The 20,167-nt window shown below is 36.7% G+C and overlaps 2 protein-coding genes and 1 pseudogene across 14 annotated transcripts in view; all 3 read left to right on the top strand.

Annotated features, from left to right (window-relative positions):
• Positions 1-1,064: 1,064 nt before the first annotated feature.
• Positions 1,065-5,757, top strand: nat8 (N-acetyltransferase 8). 2 transcript variants are annotated; one of them, XM_087279091.1, is made up of 3 exons: positions 1,065-1,127; positions 1,265-1,393; positions 1,948-5,757. In XM_087279091.1, the coding sequence occupies exon 3, from the start codon at positions 1,951-1,953 to the stop codon at positions 2,614-2,616; it is 666 nt and encodes a 221-aa protein (XP_087135217.1). In that variant the 5' UTR covers positions 1,065-1,127; positions 1,265-1,393; positions 1,948-1,950; the 3' UTR covers positions 2,617-5,757. The 2 variants fall into 2 exon arrangements, with proteins under 2 accessions (XP_087135217.1, XP_087135216.1); XM_087279090.1 differs by having other exon boundaries at positions 1,065-1,393.
• On the top strand, positions 3,254-9,594 carry LOC147841007 (putative N-acetyltransferase family 8 member 5; annotated as a pseudogene). Its single transcript, XR_015505770.1, has 2 exons — positions 3,254-6,419; positions 6,570-9,594. The product of XR_015505770.1 is annotated as a putative N-acetyltransferase family 8 member 5 (transcript).
• Positions 9,595-13,236: 3,642 nt separating this feature from the next.
• Positions 13,237-20,167, top strand: part of dctn1b (dynactin 1b) — an 85,924-nt gene continuing 78,993 nt past the window's right edge. For 10 of the 11 annotated variants that reach the window (XR_015505763.1, XR_015505762.1, XR_015505759.1 and 7 more), the window contains exon 1: positions 13,237-13,300. The gene's annotated coding sequence lies outside the window, so the exon portion shown is untranslated. Of the gene's footprint in view, positions 13,301-19,210; positions 19,521-20,167 lie in introns of those variants that run through there. The other variant, XM_087279053.1, reaches the window with a different exon arrangement.

Raw genomic sequence — 20,167 nt, 5'->3', positions numbered from 1 at the left:
TTTCATTGACATCAATACTTGCTTTAGAGGAATGAGCTATCCATTATGAGCTTTTGCAGGTAGTCAACTAGGTTTTGCAGTTTGTACTAATTGCTTTGAGAAATGCACTAACAGATTTGCAAATGTAAATAGTGTTGTGAGAAATGCACAAAAGTCACTGAGAAAAACTGTAGTAGTCTTTTTCATTTAGCCTAACTGAAAGTTTATCAAATTTAAGTAAAAAAAATAAATAAATAGATTAAAAGTGTGATCCATAATTAGGACTTTTGTGTTATTAATGAATTACCATTATTACACAGTTGTTAACCTCATTAAACATAAATAAACAGTAACAAGCAACAACAACAACAACAACACAAGTTTACAAGACAGACATTGTTGTTGGCTTAAGTAGTTTAAAGTTTGAATTTGTTTTAAAAATTAAACCGTTTATACATTATATGGCGTAAATATAAAATGGATACAGATAGATAAATAGACAGACACACAGACAGACAGACCCTGATGAAAAATCCAGCTTAAACCAGCCTGGTTTTAGAGGGGTTTTGGCCACTTCCAGGCTGGTTTCCAGCCATTTCCAGCCTGGTCTTAGCTGGTCTGGCTGGAAAGTGACCAGCTAAAACCATCTAAAACCAGCTTGACCATCCTGGTTTCAGCTGATCAAGCTGTTTTAGCTGGTCATCTCCCAGCCTGCCCAGCTAAAACCAGGCTGTAAATGGCCAAAACACCTCTAAAGCCAGGTTGGTTGACTAGCTAAAACCAGCCAACCATCCTAGGCTGTTTAAGCTGGATTTTTCAGCATAGATAGATGATAGATAGATAGATAGATAGATAGATAGATAGATAGATAGATAGATAGATAGATAGATAGATAGATAGATAGATAGATAGATAGATAGATAGATAGATAGATAGATAGATAGATAGATAGATAGATAGATAGATCGATGGATGGATGGATGGATGGATGGATGGATGGATGGATATCTTCACTGAAAGAATCGCTTTTTGTCATTTATTTAAAATCTCCTCTCCAGCAGATGTCGACAGCGAGCTCTTAAACTGTGATCGAAGGAAACGAAGAACTGAACAACAAAGCATTAATGTTGTTAGTTTGATCATTTACGGTGGGGGACGTCTGCTACTACTTACAGCTACTATTATTATTTATTTATTTATTTGGTTACTCTAGATTTTAAACATCTCAAAAAAGCCTGTTTTCAATTGGCCTGATTTTGATTATCACCGTTGTTACTTTGTGCAGATATCGCTCTTCAGGAACACTTCCGTAAACTCGCGAATGCTTGGTATATATGCTCGCTGGGCATCGAGTAAAGGTCAATAACCTGGAAATCTCGTCTTATCTGGATCGAGGCGATCGGGGGAGTTTGCTGTGAGTTTCTGTGCCACCATATATATACTGTGTCTTGTGATTTTTGGATACTAACTTAATACAATCACCAAGACTGTCAGAGTGATATATAATACTGTTTTAACTGTTTTTTTTTTAAATGTTAATTAGTCTTATACCTGATATAGTTGTCACTGTATAGTTATATAGATGTAAGTAAACATTATTTCACTTCTAAAAGGACTGGTAATGATTAATAGAGGTAAAGTTGGTTTTATATTCAGACTTTCTCCTTAATAATATCATTTCAGAAAATTATTTTTTGCAAATTCTAAATAGGGAAATCATAATAGCAGCCAATGATTATCAAAGTACAACATTGTTCAAAGTCAATTAGTTAGTGCTAATGTTGTTTTGAAGTCATACTTGCATGCTAATCCCGATTGAATATTCAAAGTAAACAATATAGGGACTTCTAAATAAACGAATGTGCGAACATAAAACCAACTTTACCTCAATTAATGACTAGACGAGTGTAATTTTATTTGGTTTGTCCTTAGCTTTCAATGTAATTACGTCTTTGGTTGATTTTGAAGGTCATGGATGAGGTGCAGATTCGTCAGTACAGAGAGGAGGATCTTGAAGAAGTGAAGGAGGTTTTCACTATGGGTATGAGTGAACACATCCCGTCATCCTGCATGCACGTCCTCAAGCAGCCCCTGGCGCAGATGTTTCTGGGATGTGTGTTTTGCGCTTTGCTGACCAGCTCAATGTCCATCCTTTTACCCGTTCTCGCAGTCACGCTGCTTTTGGCCGCAGGCAGGCAAAGCGTGTGTTACATGTTCAACAAGTACATCCAGACATCCCTTGAACAAGATCTAAGCCACATTCAGCAGACCTACATGGATCCACCGAATGCCTGCTTCTGGGTTGCCGAAAGCCAAGGTCGTGTCGTGGGCACAGTTGGCTGCTTTCCTTCAGAGAATGACAAGAACTTCTTGGAACTGAAGAGAATGTCTGTTAAAAAGGCTCATCGTGGAAAAGGCATTGCCAAAGCGCTGTGCCGCACCGTGGCTGATTTTGCTCGTGAACGTGGTTATTTAGGAGTAATCCTGCACACTTCAGTGGTCCAGACAGATGCACAGAAGCTCTATGAGCACATGGGCTACCACAAGGTCAGAGAATTTAGTGCTCCAGAGTTTATTGCCAAGCTGACTAATTTCACACTAATGGAGTATCAGCTCATCGTAAAACGTCACAACTGAGGATGACACCTCTGCAGTTTTGTTCCTGATTAAAAGGGCTTTTTAACGCTGGTTCAAATCACTAATGAAGCAAACCGCTATCATCAATTGTCTGTTTCTTTCTAAAAAATCCACTTTGGAAAAAGGGAGGTGTTCTTTTATAAGAAGTTATTTATAAAGGGGGGGGGGGGGGGGTGAATCAGTTGTCTTATGCAATTTTTTATGTAGTTTTAAAGCAGAACTTTTTTGTTTATGATTTAAAGCATTAGTTTAACCAAATTCTGTTATTATTTGCTTATCTTGTTCCACACCTTCAGCACTTTTCTTCACCTTCAGAAAACAAATCAGTTTTTTAATGAATCAGTTTTATTAACTTTTTAATCAGTTCCTACATTTTAATCCAAAATATTGAATGTTCAAAGAGAAGTCAAGGTCAAGGTAAAATGTATTGTCTCCCGTAGGAGAAATTTGTTTTAGAAAAAAGGTTCTGCTGTACATCGACACCAACAAGACAACATGTAACATACATACACATTAAAATCTAATCCTAAAATACCTCCTAATATAAATATGATTCCATAAAATCAGTAATTTTAATAAAATTTTTATAAAAAAATAAAAAATAATTAAAGTACCATATGCCCCACTGCCCTCTGTTGTGCAAACCAATCCTGTTATCATAGTCTTTGACCATCCTTCCTTGCTTGCTCGTTGATCAACTTAATTGAAAAAGGAACAAAAGAATGTTTATATCTATTATGCTTGCACAGCGGGACCCTATATCTTCTGCCAGAATTCATCAGCTCATATTCCACAGACAGCACATGTGAAGAATCAGATAAAATCTTGTTGGCTTGTTGGATTGTGCACAACTCAAAGATGTCTTTTAGTGAACCAAGTGTCTTAATTCCCGTGATTTTTCCTGCCACTCTCATCAGGTTATTTACTTGGGTTTTCATTTTTACTGTCAGATTCCCAAACCAAACAATAATCCCATATCTTAAAATAGACTCTATTGTTGCTTTATAAAAAGTCATCATTATGCTGCTACTCACTCCAAATAATCTTAGTCTGCGTAAAAAGTGTAATCGCTGATGAATTCTTGCACAAAGACTTGACACCTGAGAGTGCCAATTAAGTTCACGATCAATGTTCACTCCTAAATATTTATATGAATCAATCTAAAGGGCAGGTTTTATTCACATATGAACAGCGATCAGAAATCATAATCAGAAGCTCCACCATATTGACATGAGACGATAACCGTTTTGGAAAAGTCAAGGTTTTAAAACTGGCAAAATTTTCTTAGGACAACAGCATCTCCAGCTGAAAAGATCTCCAAAGATGGAGAAATCTGTGTGTTTGATTCATTTGATTCAATAATTAATTTTAATTATTTAGCTTGACATGTTTACTCCTCTAAAGTATTTCTTAAAATAAAATATTGTGTTCAAAGGGGGAAAAAAGCGTAATTTTTTCCTCAGACATTTAAAAGAATATATTTTCGAGCAGTAATCACAATACCGTGAAACAACCGCGAATATTGGTATCCAAGGTTATCACACCTTCAGAATCTTTTATCAGCCTCATGCCCACTACCATATATTAATGACATGCGAGACAAACAAACCTCAATGGTTCATGAAGCTCAAATGTGACATAAAAGAATGAATCGAATTTGTTCTCGTGTCAAAGATCAAATCTGAAGGCTGTAAACATTGTTTGCTGATAACTGTTTTATGCTAAATTCTTTAGAATATGATTAATTTATAAGTTTGCAAATGTTTTGATGCATTGCATTTTGAGTAAGTAGACTTTGAGGGAATGTAAAGAAATCACATAGAATTGGTTACAAATGTATGTATCCGTGTTCTGAAGTTGAATTAAAGTCTAATAAGTCTGAAATGACAAGTGAAGATGGAGCCTTTAAAGTGATAGTTCACCCAAAATGAAAATGACCTCACCATTTACTTTCCCTCTTTCCTCTGTTGAACAAAATAAAAGAATATTCAGATGTTTTTTGATACGGAAGATATTTAGATGTTGGGAAATGCTGGTTGTTTGGACCCATCGACATTCTTTGTGGAAAAAAAAGCACTATAAAAGTTAATGGGTAACCAGCATTCTTCAAAATGTTCGTTCTTTTCTGTTAATATGGACCCTTTACACACTTCCTTTTCATCATAGCTTGGTAAATTTAGAGCGCAGTGAATGGAAGAGTATAACATTTTTTTTTTTTACAATCTTATTTGCTAAAATAATAAAAGAAAACGACCACGATGGTGTAATCAAGACTTTTAGAAAATAAGGAAATAGTGTGAGACTGATGACGGCAGACAGAAGAGAGAACAACATCAAATTTACTCTAAGCCTCATAGACGCTGTGTTAGAAACACCTCACATAAGCGGTCACTGGTTTTTAAAGTTGACGCAAATATGATGTAATACATACATAAATGCACATCAATGTTTATACGTTTAAAAAAATCTAAATATTAAAAACTTTCAAGGATTTAGGATGTTAAACTTATCATAACAGTCTTTTGAAAAGGATCCATGGGTTTTGATCAAGGGAAAGGTCACTAAATAATAACAGAGATTTCACTTTTTGGGTTAAACTCTCCCTTTACAGAATCAAAACGATGCATTTCTGATTATTTCACCACAGAGTATTTAACAAGCATTTGAGGGATGTGTTCTTGGAGAAAATGCCATAGAGTTTGTAGACCTTGATGTGTTGCTGAAGATCTTTTTGTTTATGTATATTTAGAAGTTTTTTGGACTGCGAAAAACAGCAGTTCCCTGTAAACAAAGTATTTGCATTTGGTCCGTAATGCAAATGAGATACCCCGAAACCGTCCGATGGTTTTAACAGGAATTGCTTGCAATGTGAAGGACGTTACATTTCCACCTCTCTTAGTATTGATGTTGATTATAATGGCAGCAAGAGTGTGAAAATTATTATCAGTTTATGCTGGTTAACAAAAGAACTGAATCATCTGAGCTTTTTTCTGTTGTTTTTAATTGATGACATAATGAAATGTGATTGCCCTGTGGCTGACTGATTTCAGTGTAAAACATTCAATGTAACATCCACTCTATATGAAGATTTTTTTTTTTGTAATTTGTTGTAAGAAATCAATAAAATCTTTTATAAATGTGTCTTTTATGTCCGGTGTTTTAACATATTTAGTTATTTTTAGACATATCAGTAATTCATAGAACAACTGTTGGACAATCCTGGCCTGTATTTTTAGCATTGTTAATATTATTTTTAGGGTAAAAGCATAAGAAAAAGCAGATGTGAAGATGACTATTGTATTTTTCTTTCTTCCTGTATTTTTTAGTCAGAGACAACACACAAACCTGCTTGCTGGAAGTTAAATTAGGCACACATATAAAGGGCAGTCCACATATTAAAGGGTCATTAGCTAGTTACTGTGTAATGTTATTGTTTCAGCAAAATTTACGACATTTAAAGTTCTTCACAAAGGTAAGAGTTTTTTTCCCTGATTACCTTTTCAGGCCAACAGCGAGCTTCTTCCTGGATTAGTGTCATGGTTATAGTCCCTAAAATTGACTTAAATTATGCCCCTTGGTGTGACGTTTCGTAGATGTGTAAGAAGGCAGTTAAAATAGCTGACGTCAAGCAGAGAAACTTCCAATTAAACTCTCAGCCTTTCACAAACAAGCTCTTTTAGCTTGGAAATTAATATACAAACAAAACCTCTCCCCACACCAATGTTATATTTGGAACAACTGTAACATTTTGTGCAAACATAAAAGCTTGTTCTTAAAAACTAGTTTGAAAAGGGAAGAGCACCGTAGAAGAGCACCGTATTTTCTCACTATTCACATTGTAAATAAAGCACCTTCAGGGGACTTGTTTGTAACCGACTCTACTGTGGTTGTGTTTTCCCTCTGCCTCGCTACATGGTGCACATTCATATTCTTTAGGTGAGCAGTTAATCTAGTGAAAATTCCCAAGGTTACTTAATGACTTATGAATAATTTTTATCACACTTTAATTTTCCTGTATCCCATAAAGAATTTGCAATAGTATTTGCTGCTATTCCCCTATGTATTGTCTCACTATGTAAAAGTTACTCATATTCAGGAAATATTTCTTTGTTACACCCTAAAGATACACTATGTGGGTAACTTTGTTTTTCTTCTCACCAAAATAAGGCCATACATTCCTTATTTCAGTCACTTATAATTAGTAAACCCTGCATAATTTCGTATTGGTCTGGGTTCATCAGGGATTTAAATTGGAAAAAGCCTGTCAAACATTTTCTTTCCAAGTTTAGACAGGATAAAGATAAAAACTGTTCTTTTAGTTTGTCACAGCCAGAAACTGTGCCGCATATCTTTTGAAATTGCCAGTTCACAAAGAAATTATGGTTGGAGATGACCAATTTCATAAATTAAAAATAATTGCAGAATTTCCGTTTAGAATAACTACATGTTATTTTGGGTTTTTTGATCAACAACAAAAATATAGAGAAGGAAGCTTATGTCATTAATCTTTTGATAATTTTTACAAAATACCATATTCACAGATGCAAATGTAATAATCAAAAACCCTTTTATCCTGCTATATGATTGAATTAAAACACTATACAAACATCATAAAGCAAAGCACTAATAAAAAAGCCCTTAAAACCGCTTTTTTACTTGAAACCTTCAAGATCTTGTAATTTTACTAGGCTCTTCTCTGTTAGTATGTGTATATACACATTGTCTTGTACATGTTTTGTTCTGTATACCCCTGACATTTTATTTTTATTTTTATTATTTTCTTTGTGTGTGTGTATTTTTCCCCCTCCATTTATTTTTGTATTCTAAATGTTGTCCTTTAAGCATTAATAAAATAAATAAACAAATAAATAACTGTAATTTTTGTATTAGCGCCTCCTATTGGCCAAAAGTGATCAGAAATCCTTACTAGTGAAAAAATATACAGTATTTGCAGCACTTGGGAGGGGGTCGTTTGATAAGCTCAGTGAGCAACAGCAGTGGTCTGAAGCTGAAAAGATCATGTGATGCCATTCAGGAAGTTTCTCATTCTCAGAAAGCTGAACTAAAGCAAAAAAAAAAAAAAAACACTGACTTCTATGCTTTGTCTAAAGTTCAAAGCTTTTTAATTTTATATAGCTGTAATGCTAATCACAATATAATCATTTTCTCTAAAACAGTTTTTTGTTGCACAATTGTCACCTATTTGCACTTGCCAGATAGCAATGTATGTCTGTATGAGAAGATTTCCCAGTTGAAGAAGCCTGAGTTGTGGTAAGCTTAACTAATAATCACAGCATTTAAACACTCAGCTTGACTAGATCATGTGCTTTGTCATTTATCTGAGAGTGGTTTTAAAGCAATAGAATAGGTTAAATTCTGTTTGAAATTAAATTGTGCAATGTTTATTTTGCTAGTGCACATTCATATTCTTTAGTTGAGCAGTTAATCAGTTAATCTAGTGAAAAAACAAAGTTTGTTTTGGTAATCGTCAAATCAAATTGTGACCATTTTCTTACATGTTTATTGTGGAGCTCCACAATAATGACTTATTACCGTTAACGTTAATAACGCCTCTTACCGTTAGTTTGCTATGAGGGAATGCTTCACAAAAAGGAAAACCCACCCTCTACTCAAATAGTCTGTTTCAGTTGGAAGTCATGTACATCAATCTAATGAAATGAAAGTCTCAGCAACTTCAGATTCACACAAACTTTTTTTCAGTATGTAGATGTACTTTGAAGATTACCAAAACAAAATTCTTATTTCACTAAATTAGATTAATGATTCACATTAGCAATAACATTGTGAGCTAGTGTAGCCCCGCTGGTCCTACACCACCCAACTCGTTCCGAGCTTGCTCTAACAAGGAAGCTGAAGACCATGGCCTCTAGCGTCTCTTGCTAGAGCACTGTTAGAGGTCAGAGGAGTGAGGTTTACCTGCACAGCACTTCACTAGCTGGCCTCCGTAACACTCACCCCCTAAACCTCACTGCACTCCCATCCGGGTCACGACACCAATGTAGACCCCTCCTGTCCTAAACCACCTAAACCGCTCTGAGCTGGGATTGAACGGGTGACCTTCCGCATGGGAGTCGGTTGCTCTAGCAAGGAGGCTAAAAACCATTGCCTCTAGCGTCTGTTAGAGGAGTGAGGTTTACCTCCACAGCACTTCCCTAGCTGGCCTTCATTAGCAAAATAAAAATGGTACATTTTGCAGACTTTTACTCTAAATTGTTTTGTAACAATCCATTTTAATCTTAGTCCTAAAGCCTGATGTCGTCGTATCAGATCCGGGAGTATCTGGATGCCGATTACGCAGACATGAGGTTGATTTACTCCACTGGCTTCAGAGAGCACGCTGGGACAGTGTATCTTCAGGCCCTGCCATGGGCTCAAGCTCTGCTCTATGGAGTTTTTCTGCTCCTCCAAGTCTTCTTCGGATCATTCCTGACCTGCATTATGAGTATTGGAGGAGTTTTGCTGGTTATTCGGATCTTAGTGCTGTATTTTTTCAAACAGGGAATTCAGCTTGGGCTCAGCGAGGATCTGTTGGACATCAGGAGCTCCTACATGCAGACTGGGAGCAAGAGCTGCTTTTGGGTTGCCGAAGAGAAAGGGTCTATTGTCGGGACGGTGGGCATTTTGCCCTGTGTGGAGGAGCCAGGTGCCTGGGAACTGAAAAGGATCTCTGTGAAATGGGAGTTTCGGGGCCGTGGCATCGCAAAAGCTCTTTGTAAAGCAGCCTTGGAATTTGTTGCCAGACATAATGTGAGGAGAGTGGTGCTTTCACCTCCATGGTCCAAACTGATGCTCACAAGCTGTACAACACCATTGGGTTCAAAAAGGAAGAGGAGTTTGTGTGGCCGTCACTTTCTGGCAGGCTGATCAAGTTTATTGTGTTTAAATATGCACACAGGAACAGTACCGTGATCTCATTCTGAAAAAGGAAATAAGAATAAAAATGATGTATTCATGTCATATGGTTTATTTTTGTTTTGAAATTATATATATTCATTTTGCTACAAAATACAAAGTACTCAATAAGCTCAATATCATAAAATCACTTAGCATGCAGATATAATGGTATGCATTGTGTATTGGGCCTGTTTTGTTTACCCTGTATATTCTCTCCCTGGCTTTCATTTTCAATAAATATAAAGTTTTCTTCCATCTATATGAGGATGACACTCAGATGTATTTACCTCTATTACAAAAAGATGTAATCGGCTTACAACCACTGCTGACCTGTTTAGAGGAGCTCAAAATTTAAATAAAAATAAAATTTAAGTATTTTTGGGGGAGAAAGAAATCTTTCTGTTAAATGTCAATATGGGATCTTTGGCCCCACATATTACCCAGTGTGCCAGAAATCTTGGTGTTATGTTTGATGAAGGCGTAGCAGTGGCGCAGTAGGTAGTGCTGTCGCCTCACAGCAAGAAGGTTGCTGGTTTGAACCTCGCCTCAGTTGGCGTGGAGTTTGTATGTTCTCCCTGCATTCGCGTGGGTTTCCTCCTGGTGCTCCGGTTTCCCCTACAGTCCAAAGACATGCGGTACAGGTGAATTGAGTAGGCTAAAGTAGGGTAAATTGTCTGTTGTCTGTTGTGTGTGTGTGTGTGTGTAAATGTTTGCAGAGTTACTGAAGTTGGTCCTGCGCGCTTGCGGTTTTTTTAGTTACTTCTTTGATTTGGTGTGTTAATCTTATCGTTACTATTATTCAAAAGAAGGTAATGATTCGCACTCAATTGCTTCGTACTGTTTTTATTTTTACTTTTTCTTACATTTTACGGGTGATAACACAGACAAACAGACGTTTGTGCCGAAACGTTTGTTTGTCTGTTATCACCCGTAAAATGTAAGAAAAAGTAAAAATAAAAACAGTACGAAGCAATTGAGTGCGAATCATTACCTTCTTTTGAATGTGTGTAGATGTTTCCCAGAGATTGGTTGCAGCTGGAAGGGCAACCGCTGCGTAAAAATATGCTGGATAAGTTGGAGGTTAATTCCGCTGTGGCGACCCCTGATTAATAAAGGGACTAAGCCGACATAAAAATGATGATGCTTGATGAAAATGTAAAATTCGACAATCAGATCAGTACTGTTGTAAAATACTGCTTACCACCTCAGACAACTGTCTAAAGTCAAGCCATTTTTATCCTAGAGAAATGTTTAAACAGTGATTCATGCCTTCATAACCATAGATATGTACACTAGATATCGCATAGGGATCTTAAGCGTGCGTCAATAGCACCGCCATATTTGTACAGTGCTCCCAGGACAAGTGTCATTCAACTGAATTAGTCGAGACAGTGTTTTTACGTAAAGATGCTGGACTTTAGCACTGTCTACGAGTGTAGTAACGAGCAAAGTAAGAAAACAAAGCACAAAGGCAGAACATTTCATAGGTAAGATTTAGTTTTTTACGTTTTTGTATGTTATGAACTTTTGTGCAAAACATGTCACGTTATTGATGATAATACAGTCACTTACTGCATTCACCTTAAGGCAAAGTAGCACCAACTCGCACTAAACACTCGGCTTATGCTAGTTTTGTTGAATAAAATCAGCAAACAATGTAAAAGAAATATGACAACAAGACGCTGCGCTGCCAGAAATTATTATTATATGTATTATTGTCGGCTAGTGAAGGAGTCGATTATAATGGGGATTCATTCACAAATGAATCGCTCCCTCCGTCAGTGTGAGAAGTGAAAGCAGGAGAGGGTGTGTGTTTCAGGACATGATCAAATTTAACAGGGAGGGTGGATAATACATTTCTATATACACAAACACATGCTTTTTGGCAGGAATGCCTGTGCGATCATTTATCCATCAATGTAGAAAAGTGATGTAAAATTATAATTTTCGGAATTTAAAAAATAATTTGCATATGGACCCCCGGGAAAACTCCTGATTATAGATATATGTGTTTATGTGTATATCTCTGGCTCTGGATGGCCACAGTCATCCACTGCAGCTTAGTCCCACATTCATTTCAAAGGAGTGCTACCCTGCACAAAAACGGCGGCTCTATTGATGCATTCCTTTTAATAGACAACAACAGGGTGGGCGACATCAAATGTAAATATCTATGCTTCATAACAACCCGTCTGTATTACTGTAACTCTCTCTATTTTTGGTAGTCTTCTCATGTGAGTTGGTAACTCCTATTTTAGCTGCACTTCACTGGTTACCCATTTAACACAAAATTTATTTTAAAATTGTATTATTTGTTTACAAAGCCGTCAATGATCTTGCTCCTCAATACCTTACTGACTTGCTCTGTCTGGATACCCCCCTCTCTCATGATCTCAATTTACTCACCGTGCCCAGAACACGCCTCAAAAAAAAAAAAAAAAAAAAACGAGGTGGTTGAGTGTTTGCTGTTGCTCGTCCTAAACTCTGGAACACTTTACCAATTCAAATTAGACTTTCCCCCTCCATTTCTATGTGTTTAAGTCTGTTTTAAAGACCTATCTATTTTCTCTTGCTTTTAATACTCACTGTTTTATTGCTTTTATTTGTTCAATGCTGTTTTTATATTCTGTTTTCTTCCCTGACTTTAGTCTCCCATTTACAGCACTTTGGTCAACCTTGCTTGTTTTTAATGTGCTTTATCAATAAATGTTGCATTGCATTGTATTGTATAATTACCATGGCAAAGATTGCAGATAATATTAAACATTACGTGCTTTTGCATTTTACAAATCTACAACAAGAGAGAGAGAGAAAGAGAAAAATATACAACACATTAATAATACATATAAAATCTAATATATAAAAATATAAATATATATGACAGAACACAAAGGGGCAAATGCACATGAAAGCCAAATCAATTTTGGCTGATCTGGTAATGCTAAATAAAAATAATTATAAAGTAACATTGTTTTTATTATCCATAATTGTAGTATAAAATGTCAAATAATAGTTAAGGCACATTATAGATTAAGTTATATTTTTATATAACTTTTTTTAGCTATACAAAATATATAATTTTATATGGAAGACATTTTTAACAGTTTTCATTTTAGAAATGTGTCACATAAGGTCTACAGACAACAACACTGAATGCCAGGCTGTGCTACTAGAAAGTTATACTAGTCTCTCTATTGTATATCAGGTTTTCGTTGCTTTAATAAAATGTGTGGATAGCATTGTGATGCCATTTGTTTGGCTTCTTTTGTGCATTACAAATAATTGGTTCCACTGTACAACAATAAGCGCCTTTATCTAAAAGGTGCAAATTTGCAATTATGAGTTTATTTTTTACTATTTGACTTTTTTTTCTCAGAAATAAAACATTTCCTCATATTTATATTTATCTCGTGATTCAGTTTTTTTTTCTCTCTTAACTGTGTGGAAAAATCCAGAAATATGATATATATAGGTTATTATAGGTTATAAAACTCGAAAATTTCTATTCCCGGGCGGGAAAACGTTTGCTATTTTCATGGAAACTCCTTAGAGAATAATTTCAGAAAATTTAAATAGATTTTGGACACCATTTTATGCCCTTTTCGGGGTAAGTACCAAAACAGTCCATTAAGCTGGCGTTTTTGTAAACAGAGCGCGGCTCGCGGGCGGTGAGTCTCTCCTGCTGTGCGTGACGTCGCGCTCCTCAGGAAGTAGCTGTCACGTCCACATTGTGCGGGAATAGACACAACACAGCACCAAAAACGCCACGGTAAGTTAAAATCCCTGGTTTAAAATAAAAAGCATGAACGAACCGTTGAAATGCCTCACATCCTCGATATTTTGCCACTGTAATTGCTCATCCACAGTGAGGGATGAAGCATCCACAGTGAGGGATGAAGCGGCTGTATATAAATAGGCGGTGGCTGATCGATGATAGGATTGACGGGATGCTGGCGATGCCTTCAACATCCCTTTAAATGGGCCGTTTTTAGTTTGGTTACAGGTTTTAGTCTAGTGAAATTACAGTGAAGGTTATTGAATTCTGTAATATTTATTTGTTGATTCATGGGGAGCAGATGGACAAGGCTGGCATGTGCTTCATCAGTTCATCATCACTACACGGGGAAATAAGCAAAATGTACACAATCACATTGCTTTCGTTCTTTTATACACTACATTCAATCTTTCAGTCATTCATTCTAACTATTTATTATTTTCAATAAAGATTAATCAGATTTATATATAACTCAGAGTGTTGATTATAGTATTTTAGTGCAAGAAATCATGCAAAACACTAAAATGTAATTTAGAATAACGGTAACACTTTACAATAAGGTTCATTAGTTTGCATTCACTAACATGAACTAATCATGAACAACACATGTAAAGCATTTATTAATCATAATTGAAAATTTACTAATGCATTATTAACATTCAAGTCCGTGCTTGTTAACATTAGTTAAAGCACCATGAGTTAACATGAACTAACAATGAACTTCATTAGCCCCTTTCACACAGTGATACCAGTAAATTTCTGGAAAATTTCCGGAACGACTTTACCGGTATATTCAAAAAAGCGCTGTTCACACAGAAAAGGACGTTACGGAAATTTTCCGGAAAAGAGCGTTCACACATCCATTCCAAAATACCGGTAAATTCTGACATCATTCACCACAAATGAGCTTTAAACGGCTGCGCTTGTATTTGTAAACATTTGGACTACATTACAAACTCTGTGGATGATCAATATTATGAACAACTTTTGCAGGATCACTTTCGCATGTCGAGATGTTCATAATATGTGCGTGTGCAGGCGCTCATAGGCGCACGCAAAGCTTGAAGGTAAACAAACAACGGCTTATCGCATCTCATCGATGATTATTTACACAGTTGGCATTAAGAAGAACATATAACACTTCTGCATTCACACAGCGCAGCATTCCGGCAAATTGCCGGTAATGTTACAACTTCTCTTTCCGGAAAATAGCCAGAACGAATTTACCGGTATTTTCAAAAAGGACCTGTTCACACATACACACCTTTCCGGAAAATTGCCGGCAATTTTCCGGAAAGGTCTGTATGTGTGAAAGGGGCTATTAACTAATGTTAACTAACATGAACAAATACAGTAGTAAATGTATTGTTCAATGTTTGTTCATCTTAGGAAATGCATTAATTAACATTGACTAATGAACCTTATTGTAAAGTGTGACCAGAATAACAATAGTTGAAATTCCAAAACAATCATGTCAGGCATATTTGGGATAAAAAGCATTTTATGACATTAAAATACTTCACTAAATGTAGACTAAATATTATTTCACCCATATTATTTTCACAAAAATAAGTTGAAACATAAAATAAACACTTTAACAATCACTATTACTATATATATATATATATATATATATATATATATATATATATATATATATATATATATATATATATATTTTTTTTTTTTTTGAGCAATATCACACTCGTAGCAGTGCGATATGGCTGTATGCCGATATACAGCCATATCGCACTGCTACGAGTGTGATATTTCGTTTATACAACAGTTTGATGGCATAATTGTGTATATAAAAACAAAATCAAACATGGAGAGTTTGAAAAACCCTTTTGTATGAGGAACTACTTTCTTCCGCCTTGGATTCAAATCATAAGCTGACAGTTAAACAGCTGAGCAAGCATCTTTTAAACTTTAGATCTGTAGTGTCTGCTTTTTGCAGACTGTATGTCGGCGGAGTAATACACAAAGGGTAAAGAGGCTGTATGGGTGCTGATATTACTTAAATATATCATGGCTATCAGCCAATCAGATTCAAGAACCAGACAGAACTGTTGTATAAATAAATATATATATATATATATATATATATATATATATATATATATATATATATATATATATATATATATTTTTTTTTTTTTTTTTTCTAATAATTCTTATTATTTACTTTATGCAGTTTTGTGATATGTTTGTGTTTTAGATCATCAAACCAATTTAAATGTTAGTCAAAAGAAAACACAAGCAAACACATCATGCAGTTTTGAAATGAGGGTTTTTATTATTAAGGGGAAAACAAAATACAAAAATGCGTTCAAAATACTGTGTGAAAAAATACAAAATACTGTGTGAAAAGGTGTTCGTTTGCTTTGCCCCTAAACCTTATGACTGGCTGGGCCAATCTGCAACAACTGCAGTCAAGCATTTTCAATAACTTGTAAAGAGTCTGTCACAGTGCTGGGCAGCAATTATGACCCACTTGTCTTTGCACAATTGTTGTAATTCAGGAGGGTTTTTGAGCATGAAACATATTTTCTTCTATAATTTGCTTCTTTTTCTCAGACTCTTATGTGCAAGTTTAGCAATTTCATGTTTAATGCAAAGAATAGGTTATTTTCTATTGCCTTTAATTTAAAATAACCGAACATGAGGCTAAAATGATCTAAAAATGTTAATTTTAGAAGAACGTTTCCCAGTACTGGGTTGTGGCTGGAAGGGCATCCGCTGTGTAACGCATATGCAGGCCTGGAATAGTTGGTGGTTTATTGCGCTGTGGCGGAAATCAGGGACTAAGCAGAAGGAAAATAAATGAATAAAATGTTGAGATAACACAATGGGGATGAGTAAAATGTTGAATAATTGTATTTGTCTTATTCTGTTAACATCTTATAATATTTCAATGACATAAAACAAATAATAATATAACAAATAATGATATCTTAAGTAAGTATCTGAAGTTAAAGCACCCCACAGTCCAAAGACAGGCAGCATGAGTGAATTGGATAAGCTAAAATTGGCCATATTGTGTGTGTGTGTGTGTGTGTGGTTATGAGAGTGGGTGTTTTCCAGCACTGAGGATTTTACTCCCTGTCCTGTGCTATGTTGTTTCTGAAAGGTTAACCAGTGCATAAAACATACATACCTGAATAATTGCCGGTTCATTCTGCTGTGGTGACCCTTTATACATCAGGGACTAAGCTTAAAGTGAGTGTTATATTTTAAACAATTTACATATATGTGTGTGTGTGTATATACACACACAAACACACATTATGTAGCATATTGTCCTCCTCACATTGTTATTTTATTATCCTCTCAGTCTCTGTATGTTACGTTTGCATTTCCCAACATTCAAACCTCATTCCCCACGAAACCCCCAACATCCTCAGCTGACCGTCTGTCTCTGATACAACCGAGAGACGCCGTTTCATAGAGTGGTCAGATTTATCTGTGCATTATCTGAACGTCTGCTCTCAGTCCAGCCCACAATTGCTTGTGAGCACGGTTTTTAACTGTAACTGTATGACAGTGAATGGTGGGTGCGTTGCAAACATCAGCATTTGCTTTCTGTGTGCAACGTGTAATAGAGAAATAAGCCCTCAGGGATTCGGTGCAGTGGTAGTTTATAAAGAGTGTTAATCCTTTTAGCGTGTGTATGTGTGTTTGTTAGTCTGCCGAGGTTGTGTTCTGCTCTCCTCACTTTGTTCGGCTTTATATTGGAAGCTGCGTCACATTTAAAGAGGCCTGAAGAGAAACAAAGGGCCAGTCTTAAAGAGACCTGCACCTTAAACACTGCAATTTATGCCAAGGGTGCAAACATTTGTGTGTGTAAATGTGTTTGGTGTTGTCCGGCCATAAGAACTGTAGTAGAAAGAGAGTTGTTTAATATGTGAAGGATAATAATGTATCGTCAGCTGGTTATTATCATTAAATCAATCCCTACAATGGGCGAGGCAGTGGCGCAGTAGGTAGTGCTGTCGCCTCACAGCAAGAAGGTCGCTGGGTCACTGGTTCGAACCCCGGCTCAGTTGGTGTTTCTGTGTGGAGTTTGCATGTTCTCCCTGCCTTTGCGTGGGTTTCCTTTGGGTGCTCCGGTTTTCCCTACAGTCCAAAGACATGCGGTACAGGTGAAGTAGGTAGGCTAAATTGTCCGTAGTGTATGAATGTGTGTGTGGATGTTTCCCAGAATAGTTGCGGCTGGAAGGGCATCCGCTGCGTAAAAACTTGCTGGATAAGTTGGCGGTTCATTCCGCTGTGGCGAGCCTGGACTAAGCCGACAAGAAAATGAATGATCAGAACCACTCTGAAGTAGGGCTGTGTATTGGCAAGGGCCTCATGATATGATACATATCATGATACATGGGTCACGATACAATATATCCCGATATATTGCGATACAATAAATATTGTGATATATTGCAATAGTTTGTACTGGTATGTGCGTCATGTTATTTTGGCAACTTGAAAAAGTCAGCAGACAAATAAAAATTCCAATTCCAATTGATTTTCTATCCATTTCAATTCATTAGAACTGCACTGTGTGGTTGAACAGAGAACTCACTTAAATGAAGTAAGTAAAAAAAATAAGTAAAAAAAATGTAAATGCATCAAGTAAACAAAAAACTGGAACACAAGGCTCTAATATGCGGTAAACTATTAGAAATTTAAGTGACGAAAATCAGGTCTCGAAATTGCAACCGTTTTGGTCGCAAATGCTCCCACAATTTTATGCAACCTCAAAATATATTTGGGAGCATTTGTGCGAGTGCATAAAACTGTTGTTGTGCGACCAGTCTTCACAGCAAAATGTTCACCACATGCGCAGATTTAGGAGGCATTCACGCATTAAGCATTTTTAACCTAAAAACGCAGCGCTGAGGAATGGTTTTAAACAGTTGACATTTCAACTTGTTGTCGTTACAACGACAGGTCCTTCTATTTTATGTCAAATTCCTCCTATGCAGTTTTCAGTAACTCTGGAATGTTATTTGAGGTAGACGGAAGCTTGTTGATGTTATCCAGTGTAGTTTGCCTTCAATCAAGAGGTTTCGGTAGAGGTCGCAGTGCTGCTAATTCATCCGCGTGGTGGCTTGTTAAGTGATAACGCAAGTTCGTAGTGTTTCTTGAATATTTTACGATAGATTTGCAAAGCTTGCAAATGGCATTTTTTGTCCAATTCACTATGTTATAGTGTTAAAACCAAAGTGCAGCCACACGTCAGCTCTAAAAGCTGAAGGCGCCTTTATATTTTCCACCATGCTCATTCTTGCTAACTTCTGATACCGTATTACTTATCGTTTTGTTGGTAGCGAGTTAGCGTCATCTTCTGGAGCAGAGGAGGGGGTTGTTTGGCACAACTTGCATCTATACTTCAGGTTGGACTATCGATACACTATCGTGAAAGAAATTATCGCAATAGTTAGATATATCGATATTTTTGAACAGCTGTACTCTAAAGGAGTGAAATTTGCAGTAATTGAGTTTGTGAGCGTTGGTTTTTGTGTTTTTACTTATTATAAATAAAAACTATTTTGAAATTTGAGGTGAAAGAGACATGAAACTGACACAGCTACACGGATTCTTGGATGTATGGATATATTTTATGTTTGTGATTTAAAGAGCCTCTATTGTGGGTTTTTGAAAATCTTACATGTAGTGTGTAACACAGCTCTAAGTGAAGTAAAATATCCAGCTTAAATCTGAAAGTGCACAGTTTTTAAAACTATTGATTCATCTTAAAAAAGAGTCGACTCATAGTGGTTAGAATGAATCATCTTCAGAACGAGTCTTCAGCCGTTTCAGAGTGACGTGGCTGCGAATCATAAGCCCCACCCAATTGTTGCGCACGCAAACCCAGGAAAATTTAAACCTGCGGCCCCGCCCACTAACACAGCAGCAAAGACAAACAGATCCTGAAGTCATCATGAGTCATGAAGATGCTTTGCTTACCTGGATATTATTGGAAGTGTGAGGGAAAGTTTACAATGGGTGATTCATTCATTTTTTAAAGGAATGATCAGAAAAGACTACTGATGTATGAGACTTGTGAGACCAATGGACAGACAATACACCAGGAGTGCGTGCAAAATAAGGCCAGTTTATTAGGCACAAAGGCAGCCTGCTGCAGCTGAGGAGGAGCGCTGGTAAGAGCTACACCCCCCTGGCTGGGGATGTGGTCTTTGGGCAATGCATGGTACAGGTAAGCCCTGAGAACATATAACACTTCACGCCACAGCAATGATTGCAAATAGAAATGATCTAAGGCCCCATTTACACTAGCGCGTTTTAGTTTTAAAACAACGTTTTAGATCAAAAACGATCCGCGTCCACATTAGCGTTTCACCTAGCGTCTCTGAACATATCTCCGTCCACACTACGCCACCATAAACGTATATCACGTGACCATTCGCGCACTCTGGGCATGTGCGTTCTAGTATAAACAGAAAGCATGCGTCTCGCTCGGCATTTGGTTATTATTATTCAACAAACGCCGGTTGAACATTAAACACGATGGCAAAGAAAGCAAGAAAGGTATTTTTGTGGAAAGACGACGAGGTCGAGTTGTTACTAAACGTAACAAATGAATAACTGCACAATGGCGCCTAAAACAGACAATAGTGCAAACAACGCTCCCATTTCTGTGCCCATGTTGCTGTTTACAGTACTGTCTTCCGGTAGCATTAAAGCCATGTGTTATAGTCATGTGATAGGGGCTTGACGAATAAGGGAAGGATACGCAATGACACAAAAGCCCCAATCAGATAGCGAATCTCAGCAGTCCCGCCTCCGTTTTCAGATGTCTCCGTTTTTCCTCATCCACAGACGGAGCAGCAGCGTTTCAGAATG

The sequence above is a fragment of the Danio rerio genome, chromosome 13 (genome assembly GCF_052040795.2).
Source record: "Danio rerio strain M-AB ecotype USA chromosome 13, GRCz13ab, whole genome shotgun sequence".
In the NCBI taxonomy this organism is placed as follows: domain Eukaryota; kingdom Metazoa; phylum Chordata; class Actinopteri; order Cypriniformes; family Danionidae; genus Danio; species Danio rerio.
The sequence above is the reverse complement of the archived record's forward strand: the minus strand, read 5'-3'. Positions and strand labels throughout refer to the sequence as shown.

Excerpts from the sequence above, each read along its gene's own strand:
- nat8 (XM_087279091.1), top strand. The coding sequence starts at position 1,951 with ATGGATGAGGTGCAGATTCGTCAGTACAGAGAGGAGGATCTTGAAGAA.